The sequence below is a fragment of the Myotis brandtii genome, unplaced genomic scaffold (assembly GCF_000412655.1).
Source record: "Myotis brandtii unplaced genomic scaffold, ASM41265v1 scaffold927, whole genome shotgun sequence".
Lineage (NCBI taxonomy): Eukaryota > Metazoa > Chordata > Mammalia > Chiroptera > Vespertilionidae > Myotis > Myotis brandtii.
The window spans coordinates 1,783,953-1,810,309 of record NW_005371823.1 but is presented as its reverse complement, the minus strand read 5'-3'; the positions used below and the strand labels follow the sequence as shown (position 1 = coordinate 1,810,309).

Below are 26,357 nucleotides of genomic sequence, written 5' to 3'. Positions count from 1 at the left end.
AGAGAGAAACATCAATGATGAGAGAGAATTATTGATTGGCTGCCTCCTGCATGCCTCCTACTGAGGATTGAGCCCACAACATGGGCATATGCCCTCACCAGGAATCGAACCATAACCTCCTGGTTCATAGGTCAGTGCTCAACCACTGAGCCACGCCGGCTAGACTAATTTAGTTGTTTTTAAAATAAAAGTTTTCCAACTTAATTGAGATATAATTTACACATGTCCTTTCATTGCTTTTTTAATGATAAAATATATTAAGTAACTGTTCTGAAAATTTAAAATTCATGTTTAAATAAAAAATTTGAATTGGCATTGTATTTTTCTGTGAATAATTGGAGGATGCTTATAAATATGAAAGTTTGACATTTAAACAAACCTAATTTATTAGAATTAAATGCTTGGTACCTTTATTCACCATGTATTTGGATAATAATGTAAAAACTAGGTCAAATATAAATGATTAAAAACCCTGAACTGTTTTATTTTAGGTTCAAAAAAGATCAGTAAGTCTGAGGAACATTTATTGACTCCAGAGCAACTGGATGGAACAAGTTACCGAATGTCTTGGACTGGGCCTAGTAATTCAAGTTTTCGAGAAATAGAAGCAAAAGAAGCTTCTCCAATAGAGGGAAATCTTGAGGTGGAAAACTCTTGTTTGGAGCCTGACATGGTAGAAAAGTCATCTATTAATTCATATGAACTCACCCTTTCTAATGTACACAATAAGCATAATGACAACCTAACCGGAAGCTCTCTTAGTGGGGATGAAAATAACTTGAGTACAGAGACTTTGGTGAAAATTCAGAAAGCATTTTCTGAATCTGGAAGTAAGCTTCATGCATTGATAAATCACAAGCAGTCATCAATTACTAATGTGGGGAAAGTAAAAGTAAATGAAACATCTTCTATAGCATATAGCTCAGGGGAAAATCTATTTGAAAGTAATGATTTGACTGTGATAGAATCAAATGAACACCACACTGGTAAAAGTGAAAATAGTTTTTCAGAAAGAGACTTCTCACCACATCAAACTCAAAAATTAGATAGAAAAGCAACTATAAAATGTTATTCAACTAATATGAAGATGGAACATGATGATATCATTCATTCAGATATGCCAAATGATGACTTAAACAAGCAAGAATTGCCCAGTGATGAACAGATAAAAACACAACAGTCCCCAAGGGATAAACTAAATACTAAATTAAAGGAGGAGAATATGATTGAAGAGAACTTGTTGAAATGCCCAGCTCCTAGGGAGGATGCAGCTAACACCTCTTCCTCAGAGCAGATTACATGTGATACAACCAGCTTATCAAAACCTAGGCGTGTGACAATGGTTATACAGCAGTCACTGGTGGAAAACTGTGATACAAGGCTATCTGAACATTTGCAAGTAACAGAACATGGAAAGGTTTCAGACCACATACAATGGTTTAATAAGCTTTCTTTAAATGAATCAAATAGGACAAAAGTTAAATCACCTCTTAAGTTTCAGCGCACACCTGTCCGTCAGTCTGTCCGAAGAATTAATTCTTTGTTGGAGTATGACAGACAACCTGTAAGGCACAAATTGGCACATCTTGGTGAAACTGCTTCTCCTCTGGTTAAATCAGTGAGCTGTGACAGTGCTCTTCCCTCTTGTATAGAAAGTACGTCAAACGATTCCTCAATTTCACATACCCAATCAGGTTCTAAGGAACGGAAGTCTGTTTCATGCAAACAGTCAAATGTTGATGCAGTTACAAGATCAAGCATGGAATTAACTTCTAAATCTTTCTCACAGATGAAGAGGCACCCAGACTCTATGAATGCTTCGGTTGGGTCAACCAGAGTTTATAAACAAAAAGTGATATCTGATGGCCAAATTACTAGTAAGGGTCCTTTGGAGGATCTGACAAATCATGATATGTTAAGATCTGTTGTAAATAATAATACAGGCTTATCTGGGATAAATAGCAGGATCCTTAGGAAGCCATCAGAAAGAGAAAGGGTCTGGTATAAAGGTTCTCCCAAAAATCCTATTGGAAAAGCTCAACTACTACCAACAAGTAAACCTGTAGACTTGTAATTGGTAAATGTTATACTTGTCATTAATGTAAATAAAATCAGTTGGTGATGTGCTTGTTAATTTGTAGCTCAGGATGATTGTTACATGATAGATTTTTAATTTCATTGCACAAGCAACTTGGATTCTTGTGCTTGTATAAATGACTACTTTGTTTTCCTTAATTATGGCAATATTTAAGACTTTAATTTTATTGTGATGTTTTAAAACAGGTTACACTTTTTAAAAGATTATTGACTGGCTTTATAAGAAATTAATTTTTTAAAATTGCATGAATTTTATGTCTTAAGTGTGATGGGAAGAGTAGAATAAGTTGTGTCTATTTCCTGTTATTCCTCCTAAGTCTGATAAGGTTTCTACAAGAAATGTTTAGGATATAAAGGGAATAGATAAGACTTGCAAGTCTTATTTCTTGAATTACATTAATTTTTATTGTCTTTACCCAAATCCCTAGAAATTAACTTGTTTCAATAGCATCTTAATTCTTTATTCCTATTCAGGGCAAAATAATGAGGTTTCTATTGCCTGTAGATGTATACAGGGTGTTCACTTAAGAATGATGGCTAAAGTAGAGCAATGCTAAAGTGTGCTTATATAGTGTGTTGCTGCAGGAATAATTGATGACTTTTAAGCCATACTATATTTTTAAAGTTAATTTGCACAAATATATTCATATCTGTTTTGTCCAATGCAGAATTTAAAATTGAGGAATAAATAAGCTTGAAAATTTTAATCAAGGTGATTTCTTATATGCAGATGATTGATTCTAGACTTTGAAATACTTGATGCACCTCCATATTTACCTTGGATTCTTTTGTATGTTTTTTTAATTTATTGAGGTGACATTGGTCAACATGAACATATAAGTTTCAGGTGTGGATTTCCATGTTACAAAACCTGTATATTGCACTGTGTGCCCACTATCTTGGAGTCTTATAGTTTGGATTCATACAAAAGCCCATGATAGCTTGTCTTGTGTGTAAATGTTATTTATTTAGCATAGATATTAAAGATAACTTCCTGAAAAATAACTTGCCTGAGATTCTAATGAAATTCAACCCAAATTGTCAAGCAAATCTATATTTATATTTTAAATTATTAGAAGTTACAAATATTTAAGGAAGGAATGTTATTATCAATAGAGGATAGTCTGTGAGTTTTAGAGGAAGGAATATGCAGACAGAATCTACCACTAGAGATAGTTTTGTAAGTCAATTGTTAGAATGCCATATTCAGATGTTGAGGCAGAATAGGACACCATTGCACACCTACTCAGCAACCAGATTCACAGTGTGTGTATGTATGAGGCCTTTAACCCTTTTCGGTCCAATGTTATTTTTGGAATTCAAACAGTCTGGTCCAAATTAATTGACGGGATTGAATGTTGAACTTTTTAATGTTCTTATTGCTCGACATTGGACCTGCTCCTAGCGCTTGGTCTGTCGAGTCAGCCTCGAGGTTGGACCGAAAAGGGTTAAAGTCATCAGATGTTCGCTTCACCGAGTTCTACTTGATAGTAGTACATCTCTTTTCTTTCAAAGCTATTTCCTGTCTGTATTCATTACCTAGGAATCAACCCTTTCTCAGAACTAGTAAGTATTTGACTTATTTGAAGACTAAAAGTCTGTACATATAAACATCATGTTTATCTGACATCAAAACAGGTTTCTAGTGTTTATTGGCTGTGCATTTCAGTGTTTATGGTATTTACCTAGTAGTAGAGATAGAAAGTATTCATAAACCCTGAGATATATGTTGTCTGGTTCAAAGAAATTTTTAAACTTAAAAATGCGTTAATGTCCTTTTACTAGTATATTCATGGGGATGAAATTGTTGCACTGGATGACTAGTAAAAAGGCATAGGAAATTAACTGTAGAAATCATCTGAATTAGTGGTTTTTCTTATAAGTACCGCGCACTAACCAATTGCGCCACTGGAGCTCCTGAATTAGTGGTTTTTCTGAGAGATGAATCAATAATGAGAGGTTTTAAAAACAATAAAAAAAACCTACCCACATGTCACGCCCATGTTAGCTGAAAGTGAATTGCTTGGAGGTATGGTAATTAGAGAAAAAGTCAGGAAATTTGAGTTTTAGACTTGATTTAATCTTTTTTTTTGTCCTTCCTGCCCCCCCCCCCCCCCCCCCCCCCAAACACACACACACAAAATAATGTTCCTGGTGTCATGGAATATTGGATCAAATGATAAAGTTAAAAGTCAAATACTAGTTCTGAGAACCAATGTGCATTAACTTCAAAGATTATTTTAATTGTTCTTACAAGTAAATATCTAATATTAATTTGATTATTATGAGCAGCAAACTACAGTTACATAGAACTAAATTAGGTTGCTTGGCAACATCCTATAATCACTAAGAATTTAATATAAGATTTTTTTTTTTAGTTTATCCTCACCCAAGGATATTTTTTCCATTGATTTTTAGAGAGCGATAGAGAGGGAAAGAGGGTGAGAGAGAAACATCAATGTAAGAGACACATCAATTGGTTGCCTCTTGCATACACCCCAACTGATGCTCTAACCACGTAGCAACACCAGCCAGGGCTTAATATAGGAGTTTGATAATTGTCAGGCCCAGGATATAGATGGTAGATGTTTTGTTTTTAAAATTTCAGATTTTATGCAACATACACATTTTGGTGTATTTCAGTCAAATTTCCATTCATCACAAGAGCAATAAATTGTAATAACTTCTCTATTTTTCCAAGCACAAAATGAAGGTAACAACAATGTCAAAGTAAAATTCAGAATTGAAAGAAAATACCTCAATATGGGTGAATAATAAATAATAAACTCCCAGCTTGGCCTTTGAACCTAGAACTAATAAACTATATTTGTACTATTGATTGAGTATATCCTGAAACAAAAAGCTGGAAATGAGCATCCACGGAAGAAAAGCCTAGGAAGGAGGCTTGGCTTCAAACCAAAAGGCCATGTGTCTCAGGAATGATTTTCCTGTCCCCCTCAGCATTGCATGAAATTGCTGTAGGTGATCATGGATTGAGCTAGGGGTAAAGAGATCTGGATTCTACACTCGTCAAGTTCCTCAGTTATCCTCAGAACCCAGGTTCTTTAGTCATCCCCAGTCTTGAAAAAAATTTGCAATATTTATTGTGTAGTTTTACATTTCAATTTAACAGAAGTTGCTAGCATTTTCTATTTAAGAGCTGTTTCCCAATGAAAGGGCTCCTGAAAGCACCCTGAAGATATACCCTACCCTATCGTTGCCATCATTAAAAGTTCTTAGGGCCCTAACCGGTTTGGCTCAGTGGATAGAGCGTCGGCCTGCGGACTCAAGGGTCCCAGGTTCGATTCTGGTCAAGGGCATGTACCTTGGTTGCAGGCACATACCCATTAGGGAGTGTGCAGGAGGCAGCTGATTGATGTTTCTAACTCTATCCCTCTCCCTTCCTCTCTGTAAAAAATCAATAAAATATATATTTAAAAAAATAAAATAAAAGTTCTTAGGACTCTTCACATTTATTTCTCCTACCATTGTCCCCTTTCCTCTTACAGCTGAAAGGCTTAAAAACACAAAATGCCAGAAGGTGGCAGAATTAAAGATGTGCTATTGGGGCAAAGTACACAGTGGCGACCTGTCACATTGTTGAGATAAGTGCGTGAGAAAAGGTGGGTTACTTCCATAAGGGTCTATGGAGAGGACTCTAGGAGATGTGCTTGTGGAATGCGCGGGTTGAACGCTGTGTGGCTCCAGGTGGGAGGTGCCAGCATCTGGCTGCATTCAGGGGAGGCCTTGCTGGGCGGCCTCCACCTGCTGGGGGCGGGGCCAGGGCGGAGCCAAGATGCGGAGGGAGGTGTGACGCACCAGAGACTCTGACTGCCGCTCGCTGCCGACCCCTAGCAAGGCTCCTCTGGCCCCTGGGTAAGTCCTGCGCTGATGCTGGACCGCCTGAGGCCCCGCACAGACCCGAGGGTTCTTCGGGATGGGGAGTCGGGAAGGGCGTCCTGAAATCTTTGAGCTGGAGGGTGGGGGCAGACAAAGGATGGGTGCGGGGTTAGGAGGTTCGGCTACAAGTACCAGGGAAAGAGTACCCAAGGAGGGGATTGTGTGGTTCGTCAAATCAGAACTGTGTTGGCGGCGTGTACATGAAACAAAGCATCCTGCATTCGGTGCAGAGGAGGGAAGATGGAGATGGCTGGCGGCTGGCATCTGCCTCTGGCCTTTCTGTCAGAATGGCAGGTTTTGCTCGTTGGGGAACAGGTTTTGTATCCAGGGGTGGCTAGAAAAGGCCTTTTTCTATATAGAAAAAGATAGGGGTTGTGAATGTTTCCGTTTCAGGGGGGAAATGCATAGAGAACGTAAAAAGAAAGGGGTTGCATGGCCCCTGCGGGAGCGTAGGTCAGCAGCTGCAGAGGGAAGCTGCGTGAATGTTTGTCCCCTTGTTCTGCAGGCCTCAGGCTCTACTGACGCCAACATTTAGAACAGCGACTCCCCAGATTAGTTTTCTCCCTCTCGCCTGTCTGTCTTCCCTCTCATCACTCACTTGCCTAGATTCTAAGCCCAGAGCCGTGAGGTAATATTGCCAACATAATAAAACAATGTAGGGGTTCTGTGCTGGCATGGCTCCAGTCCTCCTTACAGGTGTTCGCACACTTCTGCTCACAACAATCCTACAAGCCAGATGCTTTTCCATCCCCTTTTTGCAGAGAAGAAAACTGAGGATTTTGCCCCAAATCACCCGATTTTGCATGTGACAGAGCAAGCTTGCCTCATCTCCCCTTCCAGATTGCAGGGCAGACCTGAGCGGTGTGTGTGTTTCATTCCCTCTCAGGATCTCAAATGTATTAGATATTTGCTAAGCTAAAGTGCTCCTTCCACCACTCTGGCCTTCCTGGGATTCTTTACCATCCGTGTCTTCCTAACTCCTTTCTGAGACTCCCTCCCATCCCCCCAGACTCAAGATGTCCCTCTCCCTTTCTCAAAATGGAAACAAGTTAATTTTTGTTGTTTGTTTTAGTAAGAGGAAGAGGGTGGTAAGGTTAGGGGTGCTGCACAGCTTGCAGGGAGCTGCAAGGAGGATAAAAGATGACTGAGAACTGCCGATCCGGCTAACCTTCCCAAGAAGGCTCGTCAGAAGGAACTGGCTCCTCGAGCTGTTTTGTTTGTTTAACACCTTCCCACAGCAGATGTCCCAGCTGGAGCGGACATTTAAGGCAAAAGCAAACTCCTAGAATTTCCCCTCTCTAGGTGGTCCTCAAATTAGTACTTCGCATGGTTGCATCATCACAGTTGCCAGTTGGCCGATGGATACAATTTGATCTGATTTCTGCAGGTTAAAAATGGTCTCCAGGATGGTCTCCACCATGCTATCCGGCCTGATGTTTTGGTTGACATTTGGGTGGACTTCAACATCTGCCTATAGCCCCAGGACCCCCGACCGGGTCTCAGAAACGGACATGCAGAGGCTGCTCCATGGCGTTATGGAGCAGCTGGGCATCGCCAGGCCACGGGTGGAGTATCCAGCTCACCAGGCCATGAATCTCGTGGGCCCACAGAGCATCGAAGGTATGTACTGTGCTCTCCACTTTGAAGTTGCCATTGGTATATGTGAAGAAACTCTGCTTCCTCTCTCCGTTTTCCCTTTCTTCTTACCCTACACAGTATACACATCCACATGAGAATATAGGTCCTGTGTCAGCTCTACAGAAAGACTGGCACCCAGCCCAGGTCTTCGCCCATACTGATCTCTGGGAAGTTGTGTTCCCAGCTGGCTGCTTATAAAAGACCTTCAAAGTGTAGGACCTGCAGGCTCCGATTTGGTTCTTAGGGATGACGTCATATAAGCCCAAAAGAGCCAAAAGAGGCACTGATGTTAAGCATTTATGGCAGAAACTGTTCAAAAATATGTAAAACTATAACAAAATGTTAATTAACTTGTTTTAATGTGGCAAGACCATTCCATCCCAGAAATTTTCTGTCTGGCAATGTGGTTGTAATACTTTTATTAAAAAGCAGCACTTTGTTGTTTAGTGACTTATTTACAGAGAAAATCGGAATCTAGCTCTCAGGAGAGGCCCCTTATTTCCATGCCTTGCTTTGAGTCCTCCCCGGATCGGAATGATCTCTTTCTCTGTTGAGCTGGAGCCCTAACGCAGTAGCCTGGGTACTGACTGCGGTAGGTTAACTGCTGGGAGTGGGTCCTAAGGAAAAATGAAAATTATTTCCCTGAGTTTTCTCAGAACAAACACCCAGCAAGTGCTACTCCCTGTGGATTATGATACATAATTTTACCTGAATTTTTAATTTCCTAAAAATGCTTTCTACCATGGGGTCCTGTGAATGCTGTGGATATTGTTGACATACAATTCTCGTTTCTGGCTTGTTACCCGTAGTTTGAAGCCATTGAGTAAAACTAATAACTCTGTGGAGTTCTTGTCTATTTAGGCTGACATTTAAATTGTAGAATGGATTGACATGGATGATGTGAATCAACAAGCATAGCAACCTAGCAAAGGGCTTGAATCATAAAGGGCTTCATGCCATCTGTCGCTTCGAGCACCCCTATCCCTTTCAGACCAGCTCTTTGGAGACAGTAAATATGTGCCCTTTTAGTGCAGTAAGTGCTAGGTTAGTCACCCAGCCGTTGTCATGGAGAAGGCTTTCTGAGTTTCTATTAATACCCAAGGCCTGATCATCGATGTAGAAAAACAGCGGCTCCTTGGCATCAAAAGCCTGTGTGAATCTTGAGCCTCATTTTCTTCCCTGGATAGCCAGCTATTTAGCAGCCATTATATGCCAGGCACTGGGCAGGAGACCGGGGCAGTTCTGCCCTAAAGATTCACTTTTGAGGGCTGGGAGGAGGATAGGTTATCAGGATACATCATGGCATGTGTTTTGTAGATGAACAGATAAGCTGCTGCCTTGGAAGCAGAGAATAGTAGTTTATTCTGCTTGGAAGTGGATTGGGTTGTCTGTAAGGAAATGCTTCTTTGAAGAAGCAACATTTGACCTGGGTTTTGAAGTTTGAGTAGGAGTTCATCCAGGAATGGCAAGTGAAAAGGCATGGAGATTTGAAAGAACATGGATTAGGACAATTCAAAATTAATCATTCTGTTTCTATTATTAACCTTGGGGTAATGTGAGGTCATAGCCATGTTAGGTTCCCCCTAACAGCGTCTGTGCAAGGGATGAATATCGGCTGGTGTTTTGGTATTCTATTACTGCTCCAAATTACCACCTGAACACAATAGCCACTTATTATCTTGTGGTTCCCACTGCTCAGGAGTGAGACATGGGTTTGCTGGGCTGCCTCTGTTCAGAGTCCTAGAGGCTGAAGTGAAGGTATTGACCAGAGCTGCAGTCTTGGCTGGAGCTCACGTCCTCTTCCAAGCTCTGTAAGGTTGTTGGCAGAATTCAGTTTCCTGCTGTTGTGGGACTGAGGCCCCCTTTTTCTTGCTGACTGTTGGCTGGGGTCCCTATCCATTCTAAGAGGCCACCCTCAAGTTGTAAGCTGCATGGTGACCCTCTCACAAAGTGGCGGCTTACTTCCTCAGAGGGAGACTATGCCTTTAATCTAATTATAACATAATTTAATTATGGGAGTGACTGCCATCCCCTTTGTCATTTTTAAAAAATCTTTATTGTTGAAACTATTACATATGTCCTCTTTTTCCCCCATCATCACCTTTGTCATTTAACTAGGAATCGATATCCCATTTTATTCACAGCCCCCCCCCCCCAACACACACACCACAATCAAAGGCAGAGGATTCTGCAAGCAGGTACACCAGTGGGTGGGCATCTTGGGAGTCATTTCAGAATTAAAAAGGAAATGAAATAAAAAGCCTGGATGTTTCCCAGCCCTGAGCCTTGCCATTAATTCATTGGGTATCTAATACTTATTCAAATGAGTGTAGTGCTGTTTCAACTCTTCTATTTATTTGCCATGTTTCTGTTCAGACATTCACTCAATCTAATTCCCAGGCTTCTGACAGATACATGGAATATCTTTTATATCCCTTCCAACATCTATTTTAGGATTTTATTGTGAAGGAGCAAGTTAGAAAAGTATCTTTTTCTAATTTTAATAGAACCGTATACATCAGTGATGGCGAACCTATGATATGCGTGTCAGAGGTGACACGCGAACTCATTTTTTTGGTTGATTTTTCTTTGTTAAATGGCATTTAAATATATAAAATAAATATCAAAAATATAAGTCTTTGTTTTACTATGGTTGCAAATATTAAAAAATTTCTATATGTGACACGGCACCAGAGTCAAGTTAGGGTTTTTCAAAATGCTGACACTCTGAGCTCAAAAGGTTCGCCATCACTGGTATACATAATGCATGTATTCTGGTGTGAATTTTAACATACATTTAACATAGACTATTGCCAAGGATACCTGGCTTTAAATGTTTATTAGTGATGTGAACTTAAGCAAATTATTTAACTTCTCTGAGCTTTCATTTAGCTTGGGGGTAGGACTTGGGGAAGCAAAAGTAAAGTTTTAGCATCCATGACTGCTTACTGAGAAATCATTTCTAAATTAATCATCCTCACTTTAGATGACAATTACTGGATCTTGAGTACCTTGCAGGCAGGGCTGTTCATTGTCTAGTCCATAGCACATAGAAGACAGTTTCCTCTTATTTTGTCTACTCCAATTAATTCATTGTATGATCCTTAGATTAATCTCATTATTGAAGATGCATATTATCCCTCAAACGTGGTATTATAAACAAACCTTTTGGTATAGCAAATAGTATCAGTATAAATTGCCATTAGTCACCGAGGTCATATATCCCATGAAAAAAATATTTCCTCCTTAATCCATGTCCCTTCCGGTTACTGCAACATTGCCTGCTCCCCTTCACAGTGACCTTTTGACACATACTGCCTGTACTGCCTCCCCTCCCAGTTCTCTCCTAGAGCATTGTAGCCCACTGTTCCCACACTCCTTTGTCAAGTATCTCTTCTTTTTTAAAACCAGTTATTTATTGATTTTTATTTATCTTTATTGTTGAAAGTCTTACAGATGTCCCCTTTTCTCCCAATGACCCCCTCCATCCCACACCCCACACCCCAAGGAGTATTTCTTGACTGCCAGGCACGCTTTTCGGTACTGAGGAAATAAACACGAACCTCAGAGATTTGGCCGGGCAGAGGAGACATAGCCCTTAAATAAGCAAATAAGTAAAATATAGAATAAATCAAATGGTTATAAGTGCTATAAAAATATAAAGCAGAGGAGGGGGTGGAGGAGACGACTTAAAATAGGGGTGGGAGACTCCTCACTGGGAAGGTGAGCAAAAATTGGGGAGTTGGGAGTGAGCTGTGTGAGATATAGAAGGAGACACTCCAGGCAGAGGAAGCTGCATGTGCAGAAGCTGCATGTGCAAGACAGGAGCCCGGAGGAGGCCGTAGTGGCTGGAGACCAGAACTCAGGGGAGACTTGATCGCATAGGGTCTTACAGTCCTATGTGGGATGGGCCTTCCTTTAGAAAGGATCGCTCTGAGGACTGTACTGAAAATATCCCTGTAGGGAGGAGGCCTGGGGTCAGGCCTTGAGTCAGGAGGCTATTGGAAGATCCAGGTGAGGGATGTACTGGCCTAATAGCTAGCAACGCGGTGAGGCATGTCCCATTCTGGGTATATTTTGAAGTTAAGCCAACAGGATTTGCTGGTGGGTTGCAGGTAGGAACTGAAAGAAAGAGAAGAGTCAGGGTGACACCAGGATTTTGGCCTGAGGGACTGGAAAGGGGCAAACTGAGGAAATTCAGGGGAAGCCCGCTACATGAGCAATTCAAAGACAGAAAGGGAAAATGGAGTGTATATGACATTCTGAGCTAAGGTGAGGCGAGGTGCCTCAGGGCTTCAGAGCGTCAGGGCAGGATGGTAAGGACAGAAGTTCAGTAAGTAGTAGTTAGCTGTGCCATACAGATGGGAAAAAAAGGTTATCTCTGATCATCTCTTATCATGGGCAAGGCCCCTAATTCAAATTCTTCTATGTGATTTAAGGGGGCTGGGCAGAAGTTTCTCTTGAGCCTACAGTGTCTGTTGCCATTAGCTCAAGATAATCTGCAAACCACAGAGGCATATCATGGGGTGACTCATTTGGAATCCCTGCAATACTCAGTAAGACTGAATATATGATATCAGGGGAAAATAAATATATCTAGAGGCAATAAGTATGTAAATACTATTTGACATCTGGATCTGTTGAGACATTTTTCCTTTTAGTTCAAGGAAAATATTCCATTTCTATTCTGTTTTTTTTAAAAAAACTACCTAGAAAGTTTTGCCAAGAGCTCCGTGATATTTGCTTGCTTACTTTGACTGTGACCCATCACCATGGTGCAGCCTTTGTGCTCTTCATACAGCTGCCCATTGAGAAACAGGAAGGACTATTTGCAATTCTGGAACTAAACCAGCAGGGGGCCAACTAGGCCCAAAGTATATCACAGGATTCCTGCCACCCTGTAGCCAGCCTCCTGGTTGTTACTTGCTTGCTCTAAGGCAGTGGTTCTCAACCTTCCTAATGCCACGACCCTTTAATACAGTTCCTCATGTTGTGGTGACCCCCAATTTCATTGTTACAAATTGAGCATAGTGATTAATCACAAAAACAATATGTAATTATATATGTGTTTTCGGATGGTCTTAGGCGACCCCTGTGAAAGGGTCGTTCAACCCCCAAAGGGGTCGCGACCCACAGGTTGAGAACCTCTGCTCTAAGGTGTTCTGAGGAGGAAGCATTTACCAAAAACATCCAGAGAGGACTAGGGGTTATTTTTTATTTCTCCATAGGCACCTTACACATGACTTGGTAAGGAGCATTTTTTTAAAATGTAAAACAAAAACACAAAATAAAGACAAACAGGGAGCAACGTGGTGTTTTATAGAGGAAAAAAAATGTGCTTTAAGAGCAAAGAGATCTGGGGTTGAGTCTTGGCCGTGCTATTTGCTAGCTTTGGGTGATCTTGGCAGCTTTCCGGAGCTTTACCTTTTTCATCTATAAAGTGGGCTTCCAGCCCACGAGAGCAAAGAGATCTGGGGTTGAGTCTTGGCCGTGCTAGTTGCTAGCTTTGGGTGAGCTTGGCAGCTTTCCGGAGCTTTACCTTATCTATAAAGTGGGCTTCCAGCCCACACTCTCACAGCAATGAGTGGGTGCTGTTAGTAGTAACTGAACTGTGGGCCCGCCACCTCTCACTTTGGAGGTTATCGACAGTACATGTTTAATCATTTTTTAAAAATACATTTTTATTGATTTCAGAGAGGAAAGGAGAGGGAGGGAGAGAGAAACATCTATGATGAAAGAGAATCATCGGTCAGCAGCCTCCTGCACGCCCTCCACTGGGGATCAAGCCTGCAACCTGGGCATGTGCCCTGACCCAGAAACGAATCTGGATGTCCTGGCTCATAGGTCAACGCTGAACTGAGCCACACTGGCCGGGCAGTACATTTTCAGTCTTTCCCCTGACACTGGTTTGGTGACTCCTCCGGTTAGCCATACAGTCACATGTGCTTCAGTGCACCCTGTACTGCAGCAGTGCCTCTTCCCTGTAGCTGCTCGTTGGTCCCTGTGGCACAGCTAATGGTGGTTGTATTATTATCCCCAGAAACGAGTAAAGCCGCTGGGGCCCCAGGGATTGATTCAGAGAGCAGTTGCTGCGGGATAGAGACTCTTGGGAGGCAGAACTGGCTCTGCTGAGGTTGGTCTTTGATGAATCCAGTCTGAAATGTGCTTGTCTTCAGAGTATTAACAGCCTCAGGTAAAAGCAGTTCTTTCCTTCGTGCCACTGGCTCATTTTCGTCACCAATCTAGGCCACCTGAGATCTAGCTCTGCGGTAACACCAGACATTGAACCACTAAGACAGAAATTTAGGAATATTGGCATTTGATGGTTTCAAATAATTTTAAATCTATACAGTCAGTTCTCTGTATCCATGGGTTCCACATCCACAGATTCAACCAACCCATGAATTAAAAATATTTTCTCAAACTGTTACATTGTTGCCAATGTGTACTATGTAGTTAGGCCTATGAAGGTTGTGTCTGCACTGAACATGGACAGACCTTTTTTTGGTCATTATCCCCTAAACCAAGCATGTCAAACTCAAAGGCTAACACAGGCCAAATAAATGAAGCATGCGGCCCGTGGGCTGTGAGTTTGACATGCTTGCCCTAAACAATACAGAACAACAACTATTTGTATAGCATTTACATTGTATTAGGTACTATAAGTAATCTAGAGGTGGTTTGAAGTATATGGGAGGATGCGTGCTGGTTACATGCAATAACTACACTTTATATAAGGGACTTGAGCATCCACTGAGTTTGAGCATCCACGGGAGTCCTGGAACCAATTCCCCATGGAGACTGAGGGAACGCTGTATTGCCAAACATAAAAATACCAAAATTCTTTTTTTATAACACTGACTTTTGGGACTCAATTATTTTATTTCAAAACAAGGAGAACTGAGATTATTTCCTTAATAAATGCAAGTGGAGAAAGAGTCCTTTGTAAGATAAAGCCTATTTGAAGGGGTGGATGCTAAGAAGTCTCTACTTAGCCAGCCTTTGGCCTTGGTAAAGGAACTGCAGTGCCTCCAGTTTGCCACAGGGGGGCAACAGTGCTTCCCTTTTGAAGGTCGGAGCGGGGAGAGATTGCAACTTGTTTCTGGCTGGCCTCTCCCTGCAGTTGGAGGAAGGAGTGGGGCTGACTCTTGCCCCAGGTATCCGGACTAGAATCTGTGTCTGGGCTGTCCCCATCCCGAGGAACCAATGAGAGCAGTGGGTTTAAGAGCTATCTTTGCGTGGGCCAGGGCCTCCAGTTTGCCCATGCCCTTTGGGGTTCTGTTGAGCCCATCCTGAACTCAAATCCTTAAAGCGAAGTCCCTGGATGATTTCCAGTTTTCTTTCTTGGGAAGTTGCACAGGTGGTGATAAGAAATTGAAAAGGGATAGCAGGAGGTCTGGGTTGTTTTTCTGGGAGGAGGCAGAATAGGGGGATGAAATGATGACTTGTTTTGTGTTGTGTTTAAGGTACCAGGGAACCCAGGTGTGGGGATCCAGAGAGCACTGACATGTACAGATACGGGGGGCGATGCCTGGGAGGAGGGAGAGGTCTGGGAGTCATCCCCATGCTGGTGGTGGCTGAGGCTACAGGGATGGATGAGGTGACCCTGCTGAGTACCAGGAAGGGGAGCAGAGCACCCAAGAAAAAGGCCTGGAAGACTCGGTGCATGGGACCAGGTAGAAGAATCTGGAAAGAAAGACGGGGAATAAATGAGAACCAGAGAGGTGAAGTGCAAAGAAAACAAGGAAAGAGTTTCAGGAGGGGGCAGTGGTCACCATTGTCCAAATCAGCAGAGAGGCCACGTGAAATAAGAACCACTGGGGGTGACGTGCTCACTGGGTGTAGCCACACGGAAGGTACTGGGGGCTTGGATGGGACTGAAAGCCCTGGGGGCACGGGGCAGAGGTCATACGGCAGGAGACAGAGAAAACAAGATGTAAAAGTCTGTTACCTGAGTCTCCAGGTCAGGAGGAGAAGATAATAATAGTTTCAGGAGGCTGGGGTGGGGGTGGGGAGGAGGAGAGGAGGAGAGGATGATGTAGAGATGAAGAAGGTTTTGTTTAGATTTTGCTTTAGAGAGTTAAAGTTGACTAGGTGCTCATTGGCAAGAACCAGTGGGGAGGGAGAGTTGGAGATGTGGGATGAGGAGCAGTTGAGAAAGTGGAAGAAGTTCCTGAGGAGAGCGAGGGGATCAGCCCCGAGCACAGGCCTGGCGTTTTCCAACACTGACAACGAAGGAGAGGCAGAAAGATGTGTCTGGAATGCAGTCAAATTCAGAGGTTTTCTCACCCAAGAATATTTTTCCATTGATTTTTAGAGAAATTGGGAGGGCGGGGTAGAGACAGAAACATAGATGTGAGAGAGACATTGATTGGTTGCCTCCCACACATGCCCTGACCCTTCGGTCCGATAGAGGATGCTCTATCCACTGACCGAACTGGCTAGGGCAAAACAGGTTTATCGTTAAGGGTGATCCCCACTCCTCCGCTCATTGTTGGTCCTTCTTTGAATTGCTGCCTATGGAGTCTTCGTGAGTCGGCATTTACCTCGGTGCTGCTTGCCTTCCTCACTAGACTGCAAGGTCTGCCGGAGTGGACACAGGGCCTGCCGTGCTCTCTGTCAGCAGTGCCTAGACAGGGCCAGGCACCTAATAGACACTCACTAAATAGTTGTCCAAATAGCATTGACCTCTGAGACACCAGCAAGTGAGCCTAGTGTTATTTCAGCTAAGATCACCCAAGTGTAATACACCTGTAAGTACATTGGGAGCATTTTATTTTATTCTTCTCTTAATATGTTCTTACTGATTTCAGAGAGGCAGGGAGAGGGAGAGAGACAGGCTGACGCTCTATCCACTGAGCCAAACCGGTTAGGGCAAGGCTATATTCTTTCAAGCCACCTGCTCAGAATTAAAATATGAATGAAATTCAGTCAGCCTCACAAATCTCTGTTCTTTTGTATGCATATCATATACCTTATCTATGTTTTTTGATATTTTAAAATTTCAGGCAACTGATTTTAACTTTTTATGAATGTAATCTAACTATTAGTTATTTGCTAATTATATTACAAATAACATTACATAACTCCTAGGTATCTTGTAAAATGTAATCCAAGTTGAAAAATCTACAGTGTCATCTTTGTCTACTTTTTACTTCTTAGCAATAAATGGTTTAGTGAGGCATAAACCAAGAACAAAAATGGAAAATAATCTTAATAATCTTAGTGTACATTTTAAGTGACTTTGCAACAGTCCTATATAATAAAAAGCTAATATGCAAATAGACCGAACAGCAGAACAACCGAACAACCAGTTTATGATGTGCGCTGACCACCAGGGGGTGCGCGTGGAGCATGGCGGGTGTCGGCAGCAGGCGGCAGAGTGCAGAACATGGTGGTTACTGAAAATTCTTTACTTCTGTGCACTGCGGTCCCAACCGACTCTTGCACCTGCTGCCGGCACTGGCCTCGCTCACATCCACTGCCAGCGCCAGAGCCGCTGCTCACACCCACTCCTGGCGCTTGACGCTGGTCCCACTCAGCACCATCAGCGGGTGCGAGCGGTGGCTGCTGCCCCCATCACCCCTGAGGGCTTCTCCACCCTCCCCCCCTGCTCCTGAGGGGTAATCTGGGCAGCAGCTGCTGCTTGCACCTTCTGACAGTGCTGGCCTGCTCCTGAGGGGTGATCTGGGCAGCAGCTGCCGCTTGCACCTTCTGACAGTGCTGACTCTGTTAGCACCCACTGCTGGCACCAGCCCCAATCGCTCTGCACCATCAGTGGGTGCAAGCGGGGCCGGCACCATCAGCGCGTGGGAGAGGCGGCACAGGCCGCAGAGTGCAGAACATGGTGGTTACTGAAAATTCTTTACTTCTGTGCACTGCGGTCCCAACCAGCTCTTGCACCTGCTGCCGGCACTGGCCCCGCTCACATCCACTGCCAACGCCAGAGCCGCTGCTCACACCCACTCCCGGCGCTTGACGCTGGTCCCGCTCAGCACCATCAGTGGGTGCGAGCGGTGGCTGCCGCCCCCATCACCCCTGAGGGCTTCTCCACCCTCCCCCCCTGCTCCTGAGGGGTAATCTGGGCAGCAGCTGCTGCTTGCACCTTCTGACAGTGCTGGCTCTGTTAGCACCCACTGCTGGCACCAGCCCCAATCGCTCTGCACCATCAGCGGGTGCGAGCAGGGCCGGCACCATCAGCACGTGGGAGTGGCGGCAGCAGCGGAGGGAGCGGGGCTGCCAGCAGACAGGGGACCGGGGTCCACAGTGGGAGGGGCCGGGTGGGGGTGCGGAGGATGAGCCAAGACCCACCCCTGTGCCCACCGCAGCCTCACAGCCCACAGTTCCTTTCAAGGTGCACGAATTCGTGCACTGGGCCCCTAGTACAATATAAAATATTAGTACAGTCTTACTGTGTGCACAAATGTGAAGTAATGTGAACCCCCACAAAGTAACAATTGTCAAGAGTCACAATTTCAACGTAGGAGGCTTGTTTAGTAATTATCAACAGTGCTTATTGCCTTTTAGCGGGTAAGCAGAAATGACTATCATCCTCAGTCAGGGTTGTTTTTAAATTATGTGAAAATTGAATGATGTAAGGTCTTCAGTTCATCTCTTAAATAACACATGACTGTCTCATAACTGCAGAGAGGTACACAGAAAACCAGCACAGTCACTGAAATTACGTTTACTGTGTAGCACCTGCTAATGGCTCTGCCAGGGATCTGACTCCCGGACAAGCCTTGTGAAGTGCCCGTTTCCCTGCAGGCCGGAGCGTGGGTGAGTCTGAGCCTCAGTGTGTTACACAGAAGTCAGTAGAATCTAGATGTGCTTGTCAGGTTTCTCCAGAGAAACAACAATCTACACATACACATACACATACACATCCATCAAACTACATATAGACATATATACATATCAATATTTAGAAATAAATCTATATATACACACATATTTATATATGTACTATATGTGGGCTGACATGTATATATCTAAAAATCATGATATCTAAAAATCATGCAGTCCATTGCCTTTAGGAGCACAGATACAAACAGATTGGTGGTATGTCTTGGGTCTGGAGGCAGAATCCCTTTTTCCTTGGGGACCGTGTTTTCCCTGAAGGCCTTCGACAGGTCGGATGAGGCTCACCCACATTGTGGAAGATAATCTGCTTTACTCAGTGTCTTCTGATTAAGTGTTGGTCGCATCTAGAAGATACCTTCACAGAGACACCTAGACTGGGGTCCGACCGAGCACCTGGCACTGTAACCTAGCCCGGCTGACACACATAATTAACATCACACCAGAGTGGATGAGTAACAACACACAGTGGCCTCGTGCCACTATTTTCTAAGGAAAATGATTCTAATCCCCATGGAGACAGTGCAGTGCTTTTGAAACCTCGCTGTTGATTCTGGATCTCAGAGTGTCTTCGTGCACAGGGTCATGCTCCCCCACAAGTTTCTTGCCACAGATTTGGAAAGAGAAGCTCAGAGAAGTGACTTGTAGGGACGCGGCCAGTCTCTGCACGTGGGCTCAGAGCCCTGGGGTTTTCTTCTGTTCTGACCAGCACAGTGTGCTGCCTCTGAGGCCAGTGGCTTAAAGGGACAGACGTGGACAGGGTTGGTCTTAGATCAAATTGTGAAATAAGTTTATTTTTTGTTGTTGTTGTTAATCCTCACCCAAGAATATTTTTCCATTGATTTTTAGAGAAATTGGGAGGGCGGGGTAGAGACAGAAACATAGATGTGAGAGAGACATTGATTGGTTGCCTCCCACACATGCCCTGACCCTTCGGTCCGATAGAGGATGCTCTATCCACTGACCGAACTGGCTAGGGCAAAACAGGTTTATCGTTAAGGGTGATCCCCACTCCTCCGCTCATTGTTGGTCCTTCTTTGAATTGCTGCCTATGGAGTCTTCGTGAGTCGGCATTTACCTCGGTGCTGCTTGCCTTCCTCACTAGACTGCAAGGTCTGCCGGAGTGGACACAGGGCCTGCCGTGCTCTCTGTCAGCAGTGCCTAGACAGGGCCAGGCACCTAATAGACACTCACTAAATAGTTGTCCAAATAGCATTGACCTCTGAGACACCAGCAAGTGAGCCTAGTGTTATTTCAGCTAAGATCACCCAAGTGTAATACACCTGTAAGTACATTGGGAGCATTTTATTTTATTCTTCTCTTAATATGTTCTTACTGATTTCAGAGAGGCAGGGAGAGGGAGAGAGAGATAGAAACATCAGTGATGAGAATCATTGATCAGCTGCCTCCTGCACGCCCCCTACTGGGGATCAAGCCTGCAACCGGGGCAGGTGCCCTGACTGGGAATCAAACTGTGACCTCCTGGTTCACAGGTTGATGCTCAACCACTGAGCCATGCTGGCTGGGTTTATTTTATTCTTTTAGCTTATTTTATTTTTTTTTAAATAAAAAAATTTAGTTTTCCATCCCAGTTGACATACAATATTACATTAATTTCATGTGCACAATTAACTGCTGAAGTGATCACCCCAATAAGTCTAGTGCCCATCTGACCCCTGCATAGTTATTACGCTGTTAGTGATTATATCCCCTCCCCATGCCGTACTTTACTGGAGCATTTTCACCATAATAACCCGAAGTTCACTGGCCCTTCTCACAACTGCTCCCTCAGGACCCCAGCGTCCTGCAAAGGCCCTCCTGTTTCTGGAGATGGGCGAGCACACCTGTGTATGGTCCTGAACGTAGGAGTCTGTGGGCCCCCGGTGGGCAGTTCCCCATTTCCCACTTATTCTCCTGTCCCTTCAGCTGGGTGCCACCATGTCCTGCCGCGGAGCGGCTGCAGCCCAGGGAGTCCTGCTGTAGGTGCTGGTGGTGAGGGCAGCGGAGGTCCCTCCTGGACCTGTGCCCTAAACCCTAGGGAGTTTTCAGGAAGACAGAGCTTTCCATTTCATTTCTCACTGTTCCCAACACCCCCTGCACCCCCGCCTGTGCTTCCCATGGGATTCCCATGAATGGTTGGACAGGGAGACAGATCTAAGCACTGAGCACCTGAATAGCTCTCCCTGTCTCAGGCTCAGCAGCGGACTCCTCTCTTCTGAGTGTGAGCTCCTCCCAGTTCCTGATGCAAACGGGCTCTGGCGGGTCCTCCCAGACGTGCTGTCCTGCTGAAGCCCAGAGTAGGTTCACGCGGGGACCTTGTTCCACTCACCTGAGACCTGCACCGGAGAAAGGGAGGGGCAACAGCAGCGTGCGGAGTGAGCAGGGAAGCCATGGTGAACAATTTCCCACCGATAACTGATGGGTGATCACTCACACGCAGGAAGTGGGCTAGTGGCAGCTACATTTTAGATAAGATTTTATGGTTTGCAAAAATACCTTCCTGACTCTGTCTCATTTGATAGAACCTTTGTAACAGTGTGTGTTTGTGTGTGTGTGTGTGTGTGTGTGTGTGTGTGTGTGTGTGTGTTTAGGTTTAAAGTTGCCCACATCACTGAGCTTTAGGAGTTAGTTGGCAAGCAGCTGTGTCAGGTCTCTCCCCCAGCTGTCTTCTACCCCAGAGTCTTTTATTCAAACCCGGGTTTGGCTCCCCTACCGTCCTTACCGATGCAGCAGCAAGTGGCAGAGAGAGCGTGAGCTTTGTGGGTAGAGAGGCTTTATAAAATGGCATTTAAATATATATAATAAATATGAACAATATAAATCTTTGTTTTACTATGGTTGCAAATATCAAAAAATTTCTATATGTGACACGGCACCAGTTAAGTTAGGGTTTTTCAAAATGCTGACACGCCGAGCTCAAAAGGTTCGCCATCACTGGTCTAGGGCCTAGGCTGTGATATTTAGCTGAGCAGCTGCAATGGTGCTGGCAGTCATGGTAAGCCACGTGTGGATTTGGGCAGATGGTGTTTCAGGGACACGAGGGAAGCTTCAGGGAGCACATTTTCAGACACACTGCCCCCTTGGAACAAATCGGTGCATGTCCTTGGTACATGAAGAAAGCTCTGGAGGCAGGAGGGCTTGGCAGACCCCAGCTTGGCAGCAGGAGGAAAACCAAGTGTGCACTTCTACCCGTGGCATGCCGTGTGACTGGAGCGGCAGATGGGGGTGTGTGTGTGTGGGGGGGGTGGTCCCTGGAGAAGCAGGAGGAGCCTGGGGCAGGCAGCCAGGGGTCTGGTCCTGCCTCACACCAGTTGTGGGGCGCTGAGCAAGTCCCTTAGGCTCTATGAAGTTCATATTCCCAATGTGAAAATGGAGGTGAGTGGTCCAGTCCATACCACGGGGTCAATATGGTAGCCAAATACTGTATAGGGTGGGCAAAAGTAGGTTTACAGTAGTGAGTACACGAAACAGTTTATTCTTGTATTATTATTTATTATGTGTGATTTTCCATAATAACCACTATAAGCCTACTTTTGCCCACCCTGAAATTTTAAAGTGTTTGGGGCAATCTAAAATGTTATGTAAGCCCTGGACAGGTGGCTCAGTTTGTTGGAGCGTCGACCCATACACCAAAAGGTTGTGGATTCGATTACCAGTCCGGGCAAGTATGGGAGACAGCCAACTGATGTTCTCTCTCTCTCTCTCTCTCTCTCTCTCTCTCTCTAGTCGGTAGGAACGTATCCTTCGGTGAAGATAATAAAATAAAGTGTTGCACGAATGCAAAGCAGCATTCTGTGGTCATTGCCTCTTGCATCCCACCACACATATTTCCAGGCGTGAATGACTTCATGGCTGGATGGTTGTCATATTCTGTGGCCATGTCCCATGTTCCCTGTGCCCGTGCCCTCCTCGGCCTGGCCTCAGAAATCTGTCCAATAGCCACGTGAGGCTGGATGCTTCCTGCAAGTTCTGGTAAAAGGCAACTTTCTTACACTCAGCTGTGCTTGTTCTATTTCTTGTCCTTGTGGCTACCTAAGTACCGTGATTTGCCATGAAATAGGTTATAGAAGCATCTTTAAGGTCAAGAATTCTAGTCCGCTGCCACGCTGAGAGGGAAGTGGGTGCCGGCCGACACCTGCAGACAGACATGGGAAAGAGATGTGAGTAGCAGGCAGGTGTGAGAGGGAAGGCCATGCAGGTGTGAGAGGGAAGGCCGTGCAGATGTGAGAGGGCTGAAAAGGCCACTCCTGGTGCCCTGAGAGCAGACTGTCCATGGCTGGTGTGTCTCATAGGCTAAGATCAACACACTTCCCTGGAGCCAGGCATCCTGTCAAAACACCATCTAGCTGCCGTGAGCTTCGCGGAGGGGTTCAGGATCTGAAGGAGGGACCGACTCACAAATGAAAATCTATACAAGAAATATGAATTTAGATGGCATTGGGGGCCAGGTGGAGCCTCTTCTTGAACAGACACACCAACTTCTGGCCTGGTCCACTATTTATTTACTTGAATACATATTTGCCCATTAGCAATGCATACAGGCAAATCAAAGGTAAAGTTTGGTAAACAGCATAAGGATTATCAGGTTAGGAAATTGCCTTGAGCTATTGAGCCCACAGCAGGGCAGTATTATGCTGATTTTTAGCCCGCTGAATATCCAAGTCCATTGGCCTTCCAATGGGTCTTTCTGCATTAATATGCTAACTACTGTTGGCTTTAGCCTCCAGCATATAGCACAGTTCCATTTTCATTTACTTAGTGCCTACTATGTGCCAGAAACTGTGACCTTGACGAATTTTAACGACCAACAAACCTGCATTTCATTTATCTACATAGGGTCTTTTTAAAACAGTAAGAGCCAGGCATTTTCTTTGTTTGACCTGTTACTAAAGGTCAAACTGAGCAGAGGAATTAAGTAGTTTCACAGAACATCAAGGATGGAGCAGGATGAGACTGTGGCCCCCTTGCTTTGCTGTCCCCTGGCTGCCTCTTCCCTGGTGCGTGGGTGTGGGGCATCCAGAATGACTTCCCAGAGAGATCAGGAGTGGTGACCTGTATTCACGCACCGTCTCCCTCCAGTGAGGCGGGCCAGCTCAGTGGGCTGATGCAGACTGATGCCCAGAGTGCTGCAAAGGGAGAAACGGGCCTGTTTCCTCCTGTGGGACTAGCAGCCCTTGTTAAGGAGGCTGGGGTCCAGGGGAGGGAAAGGGCCAGAAATACTGAAATGCGCACCTAGATCATGCTGGGATAGAAGCTGAGAGCCCAGGGTGTGGGTCAGATGGCGCCAAGGGTATTGGCCCCAGAAAAGACATCCCAGGTCAGTTGAACTTGAGCTGGATTCCTTGAGGAGGGGTAGGGCTTGGATCAGGGGGATTCACGGTCAGGCAGGAAGAAGTGGGAAGGGATATACTTTTTAGCCAGTACGTGTGCGTGCAGGGTGGTAATGGGGAGGGGCGGTGGCAGTGAGGAAGCTGGGAATTTGAAGGATGTCATCAGTTTCTGAACCTAAAAGCATCTGGGGACAGGAGCACGTGGTCTGTATGACTTAGAGCCCCAGGGCCTCCAGGGAAGCGACTGCCTCCCACAGCCTGTCCCTGTGCTGTAGTGCCTACAACGCCCCTCTCTCCTTGCAGACTCGCAGGCTGCCTGGATGTGGATGTGCTGGGGGTGGCGGTGGCAGTGGGCGCAGGGTACGCGGGACAGTCCTTCCTGTGTCGGCCATAAACTCGCACATTTGTCACCAGCACAGCTGGGGCCCCAGGGGCTGGGGGTGGGTGTTTCTTCAGTCACTAGCATTAACGACATCAGACATGACGTGGGTTCATTTGCACACATCTGGTTGTGAGTTCCCAGAGGGTCGGACACCAGCCTCCCAGCTCTGTAGACTACACTCGCATGGACAGTGGGAAGCGAACTTGGTGCTGCATTTGGCCTGAACAGGGCAGCGTGGGGCTTCTCCAGGGTCCCGACGCCCATGGTGATGGCCCTTCGCACGGGCACTCCCGGCAGGCCCAGGGGGCCTCGGCCCTCTCCCCCCGGAGGTGGCAGGTAGTCCACGCGCCCCTCTGCCCTGCAGAGGCCGGGCGCCTTCCTGATGCCCTCCTGCTGGTGCAGCACCCCTCAAGGCTATGCCAACCAGCCCCTGGCACATTTCCCTCCCCAGCAGCAGGCACCGTGGGCCTGCCGGGGACTTTTCCTTTGCCAAAAGCTACCAAAGGCGCCTGTCGTTGTCTGAACTGAACCTGTGGGTCTTTCTCCTGTCTTTTTCTTTCTTTTCTTCTTCTTCTTTTTTTTTTAAATCCTTAAGCAGATGATGGGAGGGAGCACTGTTCACTTTGTCCAGACTCTGAGTCGTCCTTGGTCACTGGAGTGTGCAAAACTATGGCAGCCACGCAGGTGCTACTGCCTGGAAACGTCTCTGAAGGGAGGAGGGGCGGGGAGGCTTCTGGCCGGCAGCATGCATTGCACTGACTTGGGAAGGATCCCCGACCCCCGCCCCCCCCTTTCCGCACTGTCAGTGAAGAGAGGTCTTGGCGGCGGTAGGTTCTCATTTAACTAGGTCTGTCTCCAGCGCCCTGGAGCCTGGTCAGCGCCTCTGGTTCTTTATGGGCAGTTTTGGTGCCGGTGGGTCTGGGCTGTGACAGGCAAGATGCCGCTGCTACAGAGAGTGGTCAGCTCAGGAGATCCAGGCCTGTGACCCGAGTGTAATGACCAGTCCGCGTGCAGCCTGCCTCCCGCCCCTGCCTCAGTGTGTTCCCCTCTCCTGCACGGGCCTCGCTCCAATTCAGGCACAGGGGCTGCGAGGGCACTGGTGGGACGCCGCCGCTCCCCGGTGGGGCCCACTGTTCTGACGTGGAAGCAGTTGGGAATGAGGGCAGGCTGGGGCTAGAGTTTTGCTCTCTCTAGATCGTTATTATTTTCTGTTTGCAGATTTATAAACAGTGGAGGGGAAAGTGTGGGAAACCCAACTGGATGGATGAGCCCCAAGTCAATCCTGTGTGGCTTTGGCCACTGGTGAGCGACACCTATGCTCACGTCCTCTGGTTCCCTGCCCCCACCTCCCCAAGCAGCCTTTCAACCGCAGGGTGGACCCAGGTGGGCAGGACAGATCACCTCTGTTAGCCCAGTACTCAGAGCATTTGCCTCCCTGAGGGCTGGGCTGTCACTGTTGTAGACCCCGATTCATTTTTCATCCTATCAACCTGAATATTAAAGTTCTAGAACCTGGGGGAGCACATCAAAGCTTACTTGACTCCAAGATTATATTTGAAGTGAGTAATTATGATATAATTAAAAGATTAGAAAGCACTGTTTTATAATACCTATCCCCCCCTCCCCTCAAGAAAGAATAGTAGTGTTCTTTCTTTAAATCTGGCTCTAGGGGAAGGGAACTGATATTTATTTTGTAAATATTATGTGCCAGGCAATATATACATGGTTATTTTGTCCTCAGAAATGCTGTGGGATGGTTCCCTTTTACAAGGGAAAGTTGAGGCCCAGGGTTGTCCAGATGGGGAGATAGGATCTAGATTTGGATCGTGTGTGTGACTGACTATAGAGCGGGGTTTTCTCTCTCAGCACCCTGGACACTGAGCTGAAGAACTCTCTGTCTGGAGGCTCTTCCTTGGTCTCTGCCCTCTCGGTGCCAGGAGAATAACCAGAAATGTCTCCAGATGCTGTCAGATGTCCTCTGTGTGGCCACATCACCCCTCTGTGGAAAACGACTGTTTTGCATGCTTTATTTTTCCTGTCACTGCACATTTGGAAGGAAATGTGAAGTTACCTATAAAAGGACTATAGGTGGTATGGATTACTTCTGTGTGTAGTATTTTTTCTCATTCTCTCTCTCTCTCTCTCTCTCT

General features: G+C 45.5%; 2 protein-coding genes across 5 annotated transcripts in view; both read left to right on the top strand.

Annotated features, from left to right (window-relative positions):
- ARHGAP11A (Rho GTPase activating protein 11A) overlaps nt 1-3,102 on the top strand; it is a 25,312-nt gene extending 22,210 nt beyond the window's left edge. For all 3 annotated transcript variants that reach the window (XM_014532955.1, XM_014532957.1, XM_014532956.1), the window contains one exon: nt 492-3,102. In XM_014532955.1, the coding sequence (XP_014388441.1) occupies nt 492-2,074 (1,583 nt within the window). In that variant the 3' untranslated portion in view covers nt 2,075-3,102. The remainder of the gene's footprint in view (nt 1-491) is intronic.
- A 2,773-nt stretch (nt 3,103-5,875) lies between these two features.
- The window catches only part of SCG5 (secretogranin V), a 68,732-nt gene continuing 48,250 nt past the window's right edge, over nt 5,876-26,357 (top strand). Inside the window, exons 1-2 of one of the 2 annotated variants that reach the window (XM_014532959.1) lie at nt 5,876-5,973; nt 7,385-7,617. In XM_014532959.1, the coding sequence (XP_014388445.1) occupies nt 7,392-7,617 (226 nt within the window). In that variant the 5' untranslated portion in view covers nt 5,876-5,973; nt 7,385-7,391. Of the gene's footprint in view, nt 5,974-7,384; nt 7,618-26,357 lie in introns of those variants that run through there. The other variant, XM_014532958.1, reaches the window with a different exon arrangement.